The sequence below is a fragment of the Macaca fascicularis genome, chromosome 7, assembly GCF_037993035.2.
Source record: "Macaca fascicularis isolate 582-1 chromosome 7, T2T-MFA8v1.1".
In the NCBI taxonomy this organism is placed as follows: Eukaryota; Metazoa; Chordata; class Mammalia; order Primates; family Cercopithecidae; genus Macaca; species Macaca fascicularis.
Genome location: NC_088381.1, coordinates 107240276 through 107256027, shown reverse-complemented (window position 1 = coordinate 107256027; position 15752 = coordinate 107240276). Strand labels below are relative to the sequence as shown.

At 36.3% G+C, this 15752-nt stretch overlaps 1 protein-coding gene across 1 annotated transcript in view; it reads left to right on the top strand.

Moving 5' to 3' along the window:
• The window catches only part of FBXO33 (F-box protein 33), a 32444-nt gene extending 17348 nt beyond the window's left edge, over positions 1–15096 (top strand). The window contains exons 2-4 of the mRNA XM_005561153.5: positions 9979–10089; positions 10632–11317; positions 13058–15096. Coding sequence (XP_005561210.3) covers positions 9979–10089; positions 10632–11317; positions 13058–13329 — 1069 coding nt within the window. The 3' untranslated portion in view covers positions 13330–15096. The remainder of the gene's footprint in view (positions 1–9978; positions 10090–10631; positions 11318–13057) is intronic.
• The last annotated feature ends 656 nt before the right edge of the window (positions 15097–15752 follow it).

The window sequence follows — 15752 nt, the reverse complement described above, 5'->3', positions numbered from 1 at the left end:
AAGGAAGAGTCCCACGTCTCTCACTCCAAGTCAAAAGCTAGAAATGATTAAGCTTCATAAGGAAGGCATTTCAAGAGCCCAGATAGGCCAAAAACTAGGCCTCTTGTACCAAACAGGCAAGTTGTGAATGCAAAGAAAAAGTTTTTGAAAGAAAGTCTAAGTGCTACTCCATCTATCACATGAGTGATAAGAAAGGGAAATGGCCTTATTGCTAATAAAGTGTTGGTGGTCTGGATAGAAGATGAAACTAGCCACAACATTCCCTTAATCCAAAGTCTAATCCAGAGCAAGCCTCTAATGCTGTTCAAGTCTATGAAGGCTGAGAGAGGTAAGGAAGCTGCAGGAGAAAAAGCTTGAAACTAGTAGAGGTTGGTTCATGAGGTTTAAAGAAAAAAGTTATCTCCACAAAAATGTAAGCTGAGTCAGCAGGTGCTGTCATGGAAGCTGCAGAAGATCTAGCTAAGGTCATTGATGAATGTGGTTACAGTAAACAACAGATTTTTCAGTGTAGATAAAACAGCCTTCTATTGCAAGAAGATACCATCTAGGACTTTGATAGCTAGAGACAAGCCAATACCTGACTTTAAAGCGTCAAAAGACAGGCTGACTCTCATTAGAGGTTAATGCATCTGGTCACTTTAAGTTGAGGCCAATGCTCATTTGCTATTCTAAAAATCCTAGGGCCCTTAAGAATTATGCTAAATCTACTCTGCCTGTGCTCCATAAGTGGAACAACAAAGCATGGATGATAGCACATCTGTATACAGCATAATTTACTGACTATTTTAAGCCCACTGTGGAGAGGTACTGCTTACAAAAAGGTTCCTTTTGAAATTACATCTCATTGACAATGTACATGGTCACTCAAGAGCTCTGATGCAGATGAACCAGGAGATTCATGTTGTTTTCATGCTTGCGAACACAACATCTGTTCTTCAGTCCGTGGATCCAAGAGTAATTTTGACTTTCAAGTCTTATTATTTAAGGAATACATTTTATAAGATTATAGCTGCCATAGATAGTGATTTCTCTGGTAGATTTGGGAAAAGTAAACTGAGGATTCACCCATTCTAGATGCCATTCAGAACATTCATGATTCATGGGAGGAGATCAAAATATCAACATTAACAGGACTTTGTAAGAGGTTGAATTCCAGCACTCATGGATCATTTGAGGGGTTCAAGACTTCAGTGGAAGAAGTCACTGTAGATGTGGTAAAAACTGCAAGAGAACTAGAATTGGAAGTGGAGCCTGAAGGTTTGACTAAATTGCTGCAATCTCATCATAAAACTGGAATGCATGAGAAGTTGCTTTTTGTGTATGAACAAAGAAAGTGGTGTTTGAGATTAGAATCTACTTCTAATGAAGATGCTGTGAATGTTGTTGAAATTATAACAACAAAGGCTTTAAGAAATATTCCATAAACTGAGCTGATACAGTAGCAGCAGAGTTTAAGGGGATAGAGTCCAATTGTAAAAACAATCTCTACTGTGGATAAAAAGCTATTAAGCAGCATAGCATGCTACAGAGGATCTTTCATGAAAAGAAGAGTCAGCAGATGCAACAAACTTCATTGTCTTATTTTAAGAAATTGCCAGTCACTCCAACCTTCAACTATCACCCTGATCAGTGAGTAGCCATCCGATATTGGGGCAAGACATTCTACCAGCCAAAGATTACAACTAGCTGAAGACTCAGGTGATTGTTAGCATCTTTTAGCATTAAAGTATTTTTTAGTTAAGGTATGTATATTGCTTTTTAACTTGAAAAACAAAAAATTATTTGACTTTCTTTATTTCAATATTCACTTTATCACAGTGGTCTGGAAGTGAACCTGCAATATCTCCAAGTTATGCCTGTAGTAGATACACAAAAGATAAATACATAGCACTACAAAAAAATCATCAAATCACAAAGGAAGATAGCAAGAGAAGAAAGGAATGAAAGAACTACAAACAAAATGACAATAGTAAGTCTTTACCTATTATTACTTTAAATATAAATGGATTAAATTCCATCATCAAAAGTCATTGAGTGGCTGAATGAATTAAAAAATAGGAACCCACCATGTGCTGGGTATATAAGTTATATACTTATATCTTAGAAAATAGACTTTAAGTCAAAAACTGACACAAGAGACAAGGTCATTATAGAATGATAGGGTCAGTCAGGAAGACATAACAATTATAAATATGTATGCATCCAGTATCAGGGCACCTAAATACGTAAAGCAAATATTAACATACCTGAAGGGAAAAACAAACAACAATATAATAATAAAAGAAGACATCAAGACACCACTCTCAACAATGGATAAATCATTTAGACAGAAAATCAGTGAGGAAACACTGGATTTTAACCAAACTATGGGCCAAATGGACCTAACAGATACATATAGAACATTCCATCCAACAACAGCAGAATACACGTTCTTCTCAAGCACACATGGAACATTCTCCAGGATAAATCACATTAGGCTACAAAACAAATCTTAATAAATTTAAGATTGAAATCATGTCAGATATCTTTTCTGACCACAATAATATAAAACTAGAAATCAGTAAAAGGAGGAAAATTTACAAATATGTGGAAATGGAAGTCAATAAATATTAAAAGGGAAGTCATATAGATTGATATATTAATATCTAATTAATATATAATTGATATGTTAATATACTAATTAATATATAATTGATCTATTAATAATTGATATATTAATATCAATTAATATAATATTAAAAGGGAAGTCAAGGCCGGATGCCAGTGGCTCATGCCTGTAATCTCAGCACTTTGAAAGGTGAAGGTCAAGAGATCGAGACCATCCTGGCCAAACATTGTGAAACCCCGTCTCTACTAAAAATGCAAAAATTATCTGTATGTGGTGGCGTACACCTGTAGTCCCAGCTACTCGGGAGGCTGAGGCAGGAGAATGACTTGAACCTGGAAGGCGGAGGTTGCAGCGAGCCACGATCCCGCCACTGCACTCCAGCCTGGGCGACAGTGCGAGACTGTCTCAAAAAAAAGGGGGGGAAGTCAAATAATATTTTGATACAAATAAAAATAAAAACTTACCAAAACGTATAGCAAGTGGCAAAAGTAATACTAAAAGGAAAATTTATAGCAAAAAAATGTTAAGAAAGAAGAAAAGGCCAGGTGCAGTGGCTCACGCCTGTAAGCCCAGCACTTTGGGAGGCAGAGGCACACGGATCACAAGGTCAGGAGTTTGAGACCAGCCTGGCCAACATAGTGAAACCCTGTCTCTACTAAAACTACAAAAAATTAGCTGGGTGTGGTGGTGGTTGCCTGTAACCCCAGCTACTTGGGAGGCTGAGGCAGGAGAATTGCTTGAACCTGGGAGGCGGAGGTTGCAGTGAGCCAAGATCACACCACTGCACTCCAGTCCAGGTGACAGTGCAAGACTCCATCTCAAGAAAAAAAAAAAAAAGAAAAAAAAATTCATACAACTTAACTTTAAACCCTAAGGAATTAGAAAAACAACATTCAAAGCCCAAAGTTAGCAGAAGAAAGGAAATAATAAATATTAGAGCAGAAGTAAATACAGACTACAAAAAGCAGTAGTAAAGACTAACAAAGCCGGGTGTTGCTTTTTGAAAAGATAAAGAAAATTGACAAACCTTTAGAGTAAGACAAAAGTCTCAAAGAAGTGAAAGAGGAGACATTACAACTGATGCCAGAGAAATACAGTAAGACTATAAGAGACTCCTATGAGCCTTCATTTCCAATAAATTGGATAATCTAGAAGAATAAATAAATTCCTAGAAATATAAACCTTCCAAAACTGAATCATGAAGGAAATATAAAATATCATCAGACAAATAACAAATGAGAGTGAATCCATAATTTTTAAAAACCTCCCTCCAAAAAAGAAAAACCCAGGACTGGATGGCTTCACAGGTGAATTCTACCAAATATTTGAAGAAGAATTAATGTCAGTCCTTCTTGAACTCTTCCAAAAAGTTGAAGAAGAGGGAACGCTTCTAAACTCATTTTATATGCCTAGCACTGCTGTGATACCAAAGCCAGATAAGGACACTAACAATAAAACTATAGGTCAGTGTCTCTGATGAACATAGATACCAAAATCCTCAACAAATACTAGCAAACCAAATTCAACAGCACATTAAAAGGATCATACATCCTAAATGGGATTTATCCCTGGAATGCAGGCATGGTTCACCATATACACATCAATAAATATAATATGCCACATTGTAACAATGGATAAAAATCATGACCATGTCAGTAGATGCAGAAAAAGCATTTGATGAAATTCAACATTCTTTCATGATATAGCACTCAAAAAATTAACCATAGAAGGAATGTACTTCAACATTATAATAAAGTCCATATATGACCATGTATGACAAGCCCTTAGCTTAACATCATACTCATCAGTGAAAAACTGGAACCTTTTCCTCTAAGATCAAGAACAAGATGTGGATGCCTGCTCTTGCCACTTCTATTCAACACAGTATTGGAAGTCCTAGCCAGAGCAATTAGGGAAGAAAAATAAAAGCATCCAAATCTGAAAAGAAAAACTAAAATTGTCTGCAGATGACATGGCATTATATATAGAAAACACTAAAGACACCACCGAAAAAAAACTCTTAATAAACAAATTCAGCAAGGTTGGTGGATGTAAAACCAACATACAGAAATCAGTTGCAGTTCTATACATCCCACAGGAAATTAAGAAAATCCCATTGACAGTAACATCAAAAAGAATAAAATATTTAGGAATAAACTTAGCCAAAGAGGTGAAAGTCTTCAGTTTTACTGATGAAAGAAATTAAAGCAGATACAAATAAATGGAAAAATATCTCATGTTCATGATTGGAAGAAATAATATTGTTAAAATCTCCATACTACCCAAAGCAGTCTACAGATTCAATGCAATCTCTATTAAAACCTCAGTGACATTTTTTATAGAAATAGAAAAACAACCCTAAAATTAATATGGAATTACATAAGACCCCAAATAGCCAGAGCAGTCTTGAAAAAGAACAAAACTGGAGGCGTCATACTTCCTAATTTCAAAATACATTACAAAGCTACAGTAATCAAAACAGTATCATGGTAGCATAAAGATGGATGTATAGACCAATGGAGCAGAAGAGAGACCCCGTAAATAAACCCACTCATTTATGATTAACTGATCTTTGACAAGGGTACCGAGAACATAAAATGGGGAAAGGATAGGCTCTTCAACAAATGGTGTTGTGTAAACTGGAAATCCACAGGCAAAAGAAGGAAATTGGATCCTATCGTAGACCATGGCCAGAAATCAAAGCAAAATGGATCAAAGACTTAAATATAAATTCTGAAACTGTAAAACTTCTCACAGAAAACATAGGGGGAAAGCTTCTTGGCATTGGTCTTGGCAATGACTTTGTGGTTTGACACCAAAAACAAAGGCAAAAGAACCAAAAATAGGGAAGTGGGACTGTATCATAATAAAAGCTCTGTACAGAAAAGAAAACAATCAACAAAATTAAAAAGCAAGCTGAAGAGACTGAGGCAGGCAGATTGCTTGAGCCCAGGAGCTCGAGACCAGCCTGGACAACATGATAAAACCCCATCTCTACAAAAAAATACAAAAGTAGCTGGGTGTGGTAGCATGCATGTGTAGTCCCAGCTGCTTGGGAGGCCGAGGTGGGAGGATCCATTGAGCCCAGGAGATCGAGGCTACAGTGAGCCATGATTACGCCACTGCATTCCATCCTGGGAAACAGCAGGACCCTGTCTAAAAGAAAAAAAAAGGTGAGATAAAAGTAAGGAGGTTGAGGCGTAGATCACCTGAGGTCAGGAGTTCAAGACCAGCCTGGCCAACATAGTGAAACCTGTATCTACTAAAAAAAAAAAATACAAAAGAAAAAAAAACAGGTGTGGTGGTGCATACCTGTGATCCCACCTACTTGAGAGGCTGAGGCAGGAGAATTGCTTCAATCTGGGAGCCAGAGGTTACAGTGAGCCGAGATGGCACACTGCACTCCAGCCTGGACCACAGAGTGAGACTCCATGTCCAGAAAACAGAGAAATAGAAGTTAAATATTAGCAAAACATCTATCAAGGTAAGAGGTTAATATTCCAAAACATATAAGTAACTCGTATAACTCAATAGCAAAAAAAACAAATTTAACCTAATCTTAAAACAAGCAAAAAACAAATAGATATTTCTCCAAAGACGACATACAAATGGCCTCCAGGTATATGGAAAGATGCTGAGTATCATTAATCATGGAAATGCAGATCAAAACCACAGTGAGATATCAACTCACATCTTAGCATATCTGTTACCAAAAATAAATTTAAGGCCAGGCTTGGTGGCTCACACCTGTAATCCCAACACTTTGGGAGGCTGAAACAGGCAGATTGATTGAGTCTAGGAGTTCAAGACCAGCCTGGCCAACATGGTGAAACCCTGTCTCTACTAAAAAATACAAAAAAAGTTAGCTAGGCATGGTGGCGCACACCTGTAGTCCCAGCTGCTCAGGAGGCTGAGGTGAGAGAATCGCCTGAGCCTGGGAAGTTGAGGCTGCAGTGAGACAAGATGGCGCCCTGCACTCCAGCCTTGGTAACCGGAGACCCTGTCTCTAAATAAATAGACATTTGTGAGGATGTAGAAAAGTTGGAGCTTTTATACAACTGTTTGTGGGAGTGTAAAATGGTGCAGCCACTGTGGAAAGCAATATGGAGATTCATTAAAAATCGTACTGCTGTATGATCCAGTAATGGAATATTTCTGGATATGTATACAAAAAGGTTGTAATCAGGATCTCAAAGATATCTGCACACCCATGTTCAGTGCACCATTATTCACATTAGCCAATATAATAAAACAATCCAAATGTCCATCAAAAGATGAATAAAGAAAATGTGATATATACATGCAATGGAAAAATATTAAGCCTTAAAAATAAAGAGAGAGAAATCCTACTGTATGCAACAACCTGGATGAACCCACAGGACATTATGCTACGTGAAATAAGTCAGTCACAGAAGGATGCATACTGCATGACTCCACTTACGTGAGGTATCTAAAATAGTCAAATTCCCAGAAGCAGAGAATAAAATGGTGATTGCTAGGGCTGTAAGGAGAGAAAAATGGAAAATTGTTAATGAATATAAAATTTCTGTTCTGCAAGATGAAAAATTTCTAGAGATCTGTTGTAAAGCATAGTACCTATTAGGATTGTGTTGAGTCTGTTGATCAATTTGGGGAGAATTGACATGTTTACAGTATTGAAACTTCCAGCCAACAGATGTGGAATTCCATTTACTTAGATCTTGTTTTATTTACTTCAACAATGTTTTGTGGTTTTCAGTGTATAGGATTGATACTTCTGTTCAGTTGATTCCTAAATATTTTGTATTTTTGATACTACTGTAAATAGTGCTTTTTTAAATTTTAATTTCCAAATGTTCATTGCTAGCGTGCAGAAATACAATTGATTTTTATATATTGACCTTGTATCATGTGACCTTACTCAACTCATTAACCTTACTAAACTCATAGTAGCTTTTTTTAGATTCCTTAGAATTTTTGTGTAAATGATCATGTAATTGGCAAATTAGGACACTTCTGCTTCTTCCTTTCTAATCCATATTCTTTTTATTGATAAATAGTTTTATGGAGTATAGTTTTAATAGCTGATTTAAATTCGTTCCCTAAATCCTTCATCTGCCATTTCTGAGTATATTTCTGTTGATGGATTTTTCTCCTAGTTGTGAGCCATGTTTCCTTACCACTGTGTGGACTCTACTGCTTTCCAGCGGTACTCTCTTCTTCAACCTTGTAGTTTTGCCCCACATGTGTACAAATCATTACTCAGCCAAAAACCTGGGTAATATGAAGTCTTTGCAAATCTGTGAAGCTCTCTCTGTACATTTCCTTTGTCTCTGGTACTCTGCCCTAAAATTCTAGACTGCAAACTCCCTAAAATCTCTGTCTCCTCCACTCAGACTACCAGGCTATGTTGTAACCTGAAAACTCTCTCCAGGCCATAATCTCAGGCAATTATAGTACACACTTCATTTTTTCCCCATCTTCCAGGATCAGAGTCCTATATTGCTTATTGTCCAGTGTCTGAAAACAATTATTTTATGTTTTGTCTAGTTTTATAGTGGTTTACAGAGGGAAGGCAGTTGTCCTTGTTTAATTCTTTGTAAAAGAAGTAAAAGTCTCTTCCATATGTATTTTAATACCACCAAATAAATGAAAGTTGAGTTGAAAGGAGGAAAGTACTGAGATTGTATGACTCGCCTGAGTATTATACTAGGAATTGAGTGTGATATGTTTTTTCTACTTTATATAAAACCTTATATTCTCCAAAGCCAAATAACCCACTTTTATGGATACTTGTCCTTCACAGCACTGAATCACTATTGTGTCTCTAATATATAGCACAGTTCCTGGTACTTCGTAGGCCCTCAGGGAATTGTTGGTTAAATGAATAAACGAATTAATGATAATTCCTCAAGCTAAATTTTAGAATCATTGGGCTTTTCAGTGCAATTAAGGTGATTGACTTGAGAAAATGTGACATACCGTCAAGAAATGGTATTTTTCGGGCCAGACATGGTATCTCATACCTATAATCTCAGCCCTTTGAGAGTCCAGTATGGGAGGATTACTTGAGCCCACAAGTTCAAGACCAGCCTGAGGAACATAGCAAGACCTTATCTCTACAAAATATTACAAATTATCCACATATTGTGGCACATGCCTGTGGTCCCAGCTACTCAGGAGGCTGAACTGGAAGGATCACTTAAGCCCAAGAGGTTGAGGCTGCAGTGAGCCATGATCATACCACTATACTCCAACCTGAACAACAGAGCGAGACACTGTCTCCAAAAAAAAAAAAAAAGAGAAAAGGTATTTTTCATTTATTTAAATCTTGTATCACTGTTGTAGATGATATATTTTTTAATTAAAATTATCCCATTTTATGTTATAAATGGAATCTCTAGTTGGTTATTATTGGACTCAGGAGTTTTATCTTTATCCATTTGTTTTTCTCCTATTTTATTTACAATTTTACTATTAGAAAACTGTATGTTTTGTAACTAAAATTATCTAAAACCAAAAGATTTTTACATCATTTTCTTTTTTAGGTAGAGTCTGTCTCCCAGGCTGGAGTGCAGTGGCACGATCTCGGCTCACTGCAACCTCCGCCTCCCGGTTCAGCTGGGATTACAGGCGTATGCCACCATGCCCAGCCAATTTTTGTATTTTCAGTAGAGACAAGGTCTCGCCATGTTCGCCAGGCTGGTCTTGAACTCCTGGCCTCAAGCGATTCCCTGGCGTTGGTCTCCCAAAGTGCCAGCCAGGACTACAGGTGTGAGCCACCGCACCTAGCCTTACGTAGTTTTCTACTTCCCTTGTTCATAAGCTGTATGGTTTGATCATAAAACTGGAGAAGGTTCTCTTTAGATTTTAGTTAAGGAATATTTCTTACTGAGTAGGTATCTTCAGGGCAGTGATTTACCCTGGAGCATTTAACATGTTAACTAAATTAACTGGTTTGAGGAAATGTTTATATTGTAATTATCATCTCTCTAAAATTTAGAGCTTATATAGTTTGTCATATGTCATTGTGTTATTTATCCCTAAACCCTATAAGGTAGGTATTGTTACTACTGATGAAGAATTGAGTCTCAGGCACATTAAGAGACTTTTCCATAGTCATTATAATATTCAGTTCCTGAACTAATCTTTATACCGTAGTCCTTGTTCTTTAAAGCTTTTGCCACTTCTCCTGTATCATGTTGCTTTGTATGCATAAAGAAATCTGAATGTATGTATAAAGAAATCTGAAAGTACTTAACTGGATTCTAAGTGAGTTATAAAATAGAAACCTTGCTAGAATATCCCCTTTGCATATTCTTATTTTTTATATTTACATTTTTTTAAGTATAAATTATTTAGAAAATCATTTCAAATGATTTTTCTTGTAGGAACCTTCAGAAGTTTAGTCTTTTTGGAGACATAAGTGTTCTACAACAGCAAGGAAGTTTGTCAAATACATACCTCAGCAAGGTGGACCCTGATGGCAAAAAAATTAAACAGTAAGTTACATGGTTAATAGAAAGGAGGTTGTACTATTTATTAATAATGTGTTTTTCTAATAAATTATGAGATACAAACAGAAGAGTAATGATTTTTTTTCCTGAAAGGAACATAAGTCCTGGAAATGTTTTAATGATGAAATACAGTGATCAGCATCTGCCATTCCATCTCATAAATCTTTAAGACAAATCAAATAACTAAGTGAATAATTATTGCTATTTAAAATTATTTCCCTACTTGCCTTTGCTATAACATAAATTGTATGTCATCATACTTTTCTACTAAACGGGTATAAGTGGTGCTTTTCGTGGATGAGGAGCATATTTCTGTGAGTTTAATAGATCTGTGTGTTTAATATACCTTTTCATTACATTTTAATGTGAATTTTAATGGTATTTACTGTGGGTTGAATAGAAATTACCTAATGAGGAAAAATAGATCTCAAAATTGCATGCTTTTCATTGCCTATTTTCAAAAGTCAGTGTTAAAAGATTAGAACTGAATGTTAATGGGATCACCGTGGCATGTGTTTTCCTTATAGAATTCAGCAACTGTTTGAAGAAATCCTGAGTAATAGTAGGCAACTGAAATGGCTGTCCTGTGGGTTTATGCTGGAAATAGTAACGCCAACATCACTGTCATCTCTCTCTAATGCTGTTGCCAGCACCATGGAGCACCTGAGTTTACTTGACAATAATATTCCTGGTAACAGCACTCTTATTACTGCAGTTGAACTGGAGCGATTCGTGAATCTGCACTCACTTGCCTTGGATTTTTGTGACTTTACAGCTGAGATGGCAAGAGTCTTAACTGATAGCAACCATGTGCCTTTGCAGCGACTGTCTCTTCTGGTTCACAGTGTTTCCATAATGCACAAGTCTCTGGACAACATGCCAAATGATGAGCATTGGAAAGCCCTGTCACGAAAGAGCACCAACCTTCGGGTCTATATAATGGCTTTTGATATCAAGAGTGAAGATATGTTAAAGATTCTGAAACCCAGTATACCACTAGAGAGGATTCATTTTGATAGCTATATCACTTGTGTTTCAGGGGCTATTGTTGATCTTATATCCAGGCAATATGACAGGTTCCTCACTCATTTTATTTTAATGAATGATGTGATTGACACGTCTGGTTTTCCAGATCTTAGTGACAACCGAAATGAAGATCCGTTGGTTTTATTAGCATGGAGGTGCACAAAGCTCTCTCTTCTGGCAATTCATGGTAGGTGATTTTGTTCATTATAATCTAATACTGGAATTACACCGAAAACATTTTATGCCAGTAAAGAGATATCACTGACCTTTATAGTATCAAGAAATCTTGTATCAACTTGATATGCAGATTCTTATGCTTTCTAAAGCTTGCAAGATATATCACTTACAAAAGGAAAATCATATTTTTTTTTTTTTTTTTTTTTTTTGAGACGGAGTCTCGCTCTGTAGCCCAGGCTGGAGTGCAGTGGCCAGATCTCAGCTCACTGCAAGCTCTGCCTCCCGGGTTCACGCCATTCTCCGGCCTCAGCCTCCCGAGTAGCTGGGACTACAGGTGCCCGCCACCTCGCCCGGCTAGTTTTTTTGTATTTCTTAGTAGAGACGGGGTTTCACCGCGTTATCCAGGATGGTCTCGATCTCCTGACCTCGTGATCCGCCCGTCTCGGCCTCCCAAAGTGCTGGGACTACAGGCTTGAGCCACCGCGCCCGGCCAGGAAAATCATATTTAACCCTAAGTGTTCTGCTCCAGCTTCCCTGTTACTTTTTTGTCCATCATTTGAATGGCGGTATTTCAAAAAAAAAAAATCAGTGAAATTAATTTAACTGTCTAAGAAAGCACACATACCTGTGGTAGATACATTTCCTCTAATCACCCGACCCCTTAAAACATAGCACGGGGGAAGAGAACGTATTATTTCTTTCATGCTCACTACCTCAGCTTTTAGGTTCTTGGTATCAAAGTATTAATGTGTGTAATTTTTTTTAACGATGGTTCCATTGATATGCTTCTTTCATTTTAATGTGACCTGTTCTCATTTGGATGGAGAGTTGGTATTCTGACAAATAAATTTACTTCCTTTTTGGATACTTGTAAAATAATTACAAAGTAGTATATAAGAATGTCTTAAACTCTCTTATTAGCTATCTTACCAGCACTGTTTCATTATTTTTTTTTTAGCGTCCCTTTGTGTTTGGGAATGTATGTCTTGCTTTTCAAGTCTTGCTTTATGCCAGTCGTCAGAGGTGGTAGAAAAGACTAGATCAATACTGAAAGTGGTAAACACAGTGGGGTAAAGACATATCAGGTTATTTAAAAGTTAATTTAAGCCAGTCTTTTTAAAGCCTTTTTCTTCTTTAAGCTAAAGCTCCCCACATTCATCCCCCTTTATTCCTTCCCAGTAGTAGTTATTATTCTGAAGTTGGTGTATATCATTCCCATGATTGTTTTATAATTTACATATTTGCTACTGACAATTAACAGTTTACCTTTAAAGTGTCACTTCGTAACTTTGTGAAGCATTATGAGAGATGATTTTTCGCAAATGAAAAATACATTTACCACATGTGGTTAACAGATATGTGTATTTTCGCAAATGAAAAATACATTTACCATATGTGGTTAACAGATACGTGTATATATGAACTAAAAATTTCATCCTTATGGTACATCGTTACCCAAAGCTGTAAAATTTATTTGTATATACTTTAAATGTCTGTTTTACTGAATGAAGTAGTATCATAAAGGATCTAATCATAATTGGTACTCTTGAACACAACTTGTAGCCTTTTTTTTTTTCTGGGCTATACAACCATGTTTCCTATTCCAATTTCAATGTATTTCTAAAGGAAAAAGACCAAAATGGTAAGTGAGATACAAATTTGAAGCTTCTCTAGAAGCTTTGAATGAGGAAAAGACAAACTTATCAAAGAGAAAAGGAAAGGACAGTGTTGTCTTTTGTTTATTTTTCAGGTTACACGGTGTGGGCACATAACCTCATTGCCATTGCTCGTCTTCGGGGCTCTGATCTGAAAGTGCTTGAAGTCACCGAAGAAAGCATTGATTTTGACCAAGGTGAACTGGCCGACCAGGATGTAGATCCAGTGCATAACCTTATTGAGCAGGTATCCCTGGGCCTGGGTCAACCTTGGCACGCAGTCATGGACATCGAATCACTCAGTGTCTTCACTGAACCAAATCGTCATTTTTACAGAGAGATGCAAAGCTTCAGTGAAGACATTTAGCTTTTTTTTAAATGTAGAATTCCTGTGGTTACATATGCAAGTAGGGTCCTATTATGTTTTTTTTTTTTTTTTCAGTAGTGTGAATTAATCCTTTTGTGCTGTGTTTAATCAGTATTAGCTTTATAGAATTATATATGTATATTCTACTTCTTGATCAAAGAACGTAGTCGGGTATTGGTTTAGAAGTTCAAAGTGACAATGTATAGGGCTTTCACGGTTAATGGACTTGTTACCAAACCTTAAGGATATACAGCCGAAGATTGTCTGAGGTTGCTGGCTAACTTTATTTTTCACTGAGTTACTCTGCCTTTTCGACGTTTTTATTCTTTGTGTGTCAGAGTTCAGAGCTCAGGAGCCAAAATATTTTTATACATACATAGATATATATCCATAGCCTGGTAGATTTATATGCAATGCACTGCATCCATGCATTCTGATAGCATTTCATTAATTTTGATTTCAAATGGAAGATAAATAATATCCCAAATGAATTATCTGTAACACAAAAGCCAAGACTTTAACTTTCATTACATATCTAATAGTCCGTATCACCAGTTACCATTTTGAATTTTGTATAGTACTAGAACATTGCTTAATCGTTTTTTTTTTAAAAAATGCATTTACATAAACATGAATACTGAAATCGTTGGATTTTTTTTAACTATATCTGACATAATTTTATTCATCAATTACATTACACATTCATTTAGCCCAGATTTCAAATAGTGGGGGAAGAAAGAAACTGTATTTCAGAGTAAAACCTCCTAAAGGAAATAAAAATACAGAGTTGTAAATACACATGCTTGCAAAAACATTAGTCGTGAAATCCCTAACAACAAGTCACTGGATTTTTCTCTGTCAGCACGCGTGTCAGCTGCCAAAGAATAGACTTAATGAAGAAGTGCCCACATGCTGGCAGGGGCCGGCCCACTCTGGCCAGCCAGATACTGCTAGATTGTAATATTTAAGGTCGAATTTCGACCTGTGGTACACAGCTGTGCTGTGGCTCAGTCAGCAACCTCAGAACTCTGAAAAAACAAAACAAAAAAAAAAAGAAAAAAAAAAAACATGCACCTGTTTCACTGTGAATAGTGAATGTAAAGGAAAGAAAGGAAAAACTGAAAGCTTGTTCTATCACAGGTATGAGCTGCTATGATACATGAAGAACATTCCATGAAGTATGTTTTAAAACCTTGTTATATCTGAGAGGCTTTAAAAGCCTATTAACTGTTTCAGGGCAACCGCGGTACAGACGTGGTCTCTGTGAGACTTCCACCTGACCCCAGTTTTAAGTGGTACGAATGTTGTGCATTTAATGTTAAAGGACAGTCTGCAATAATAAAGTAAGTAGCCAACCTGGGTGCCCAGCAGTGCTGAGACCTGGCTGCTCTATTGTAAGCTTTGGAAACACAATTTATGCAACAGATGTCCAGATATGATTCTATTTATGGAAAAAAGTTTATATGTGTTTTACAAATGGTTTTACCATCTTATATTAAAATGACCTTTTGACAGGTGTGCACTGTTTTGTCTCCAGTGAGCACATACCATGCGGATTTTATATGTACATCAGTAGTGTGAATCCACTGGCACAGTGTGTGTAAATGCCAGATGTGGTGAGATTTTATCTTATAAATGTGATCAGATAAAATAACTCCTGACAGAAACTGTAAGGAAACCAGCTGAATGTTTGACCTGATGACTGATGTTGTATGGTTTATGTTAAATGTATATTCTTTTAATCAATGAATAAAGCATTAAAAATGATCATTGTAATATATTTTATTGTATATGAAGCATGACTACTTTTAGTGTTAAATAAACTGCAATAATCCTTACATTGTGTATAATAATGTGTTAGTATTCTGGTTGTATTCTGGTGCAGCAAAGCTTAAATTTGAGAATACATTATAAAAAGTGTTAGCTGAATAGTTTGGAGAATTTTTTTACAAAAATTCACTTTGACAAAATACAAGCTTAAAAGCAAACACTGGATTTCTTAGCCAAAAATCTCAATATATTATGCACCTAGAATACATTATCAATATGGTAAAAATTTATAGACTAGAGGGGCTGTTTTTTAAAAGATACCAAATGCAGAAATACTTAGATATGGTAATACTAAATTCTTCATAAACCCCTATATTCCTTTATTTTGGTATTCTAATCTCTGTTCTTGGTTGTTGAGACTCACAGCTCTTATTTATAGGAAACAAAAGGACTTCTTTTCTTCCTTCCATCTTCCCTTCCTTATCATTCCAGACATTGACTCTTCCAGGAATAATCTGGTGTTCACAAATAATTGTCCTTATACTTACCACTTCATTACTTCCTGGCCACATCTAACTCCTTTGAATGAATCAACATGTTTAAGTATATATTTAAGACATACCCAAAATGTATGAAAAAGGAAAATCTAATGT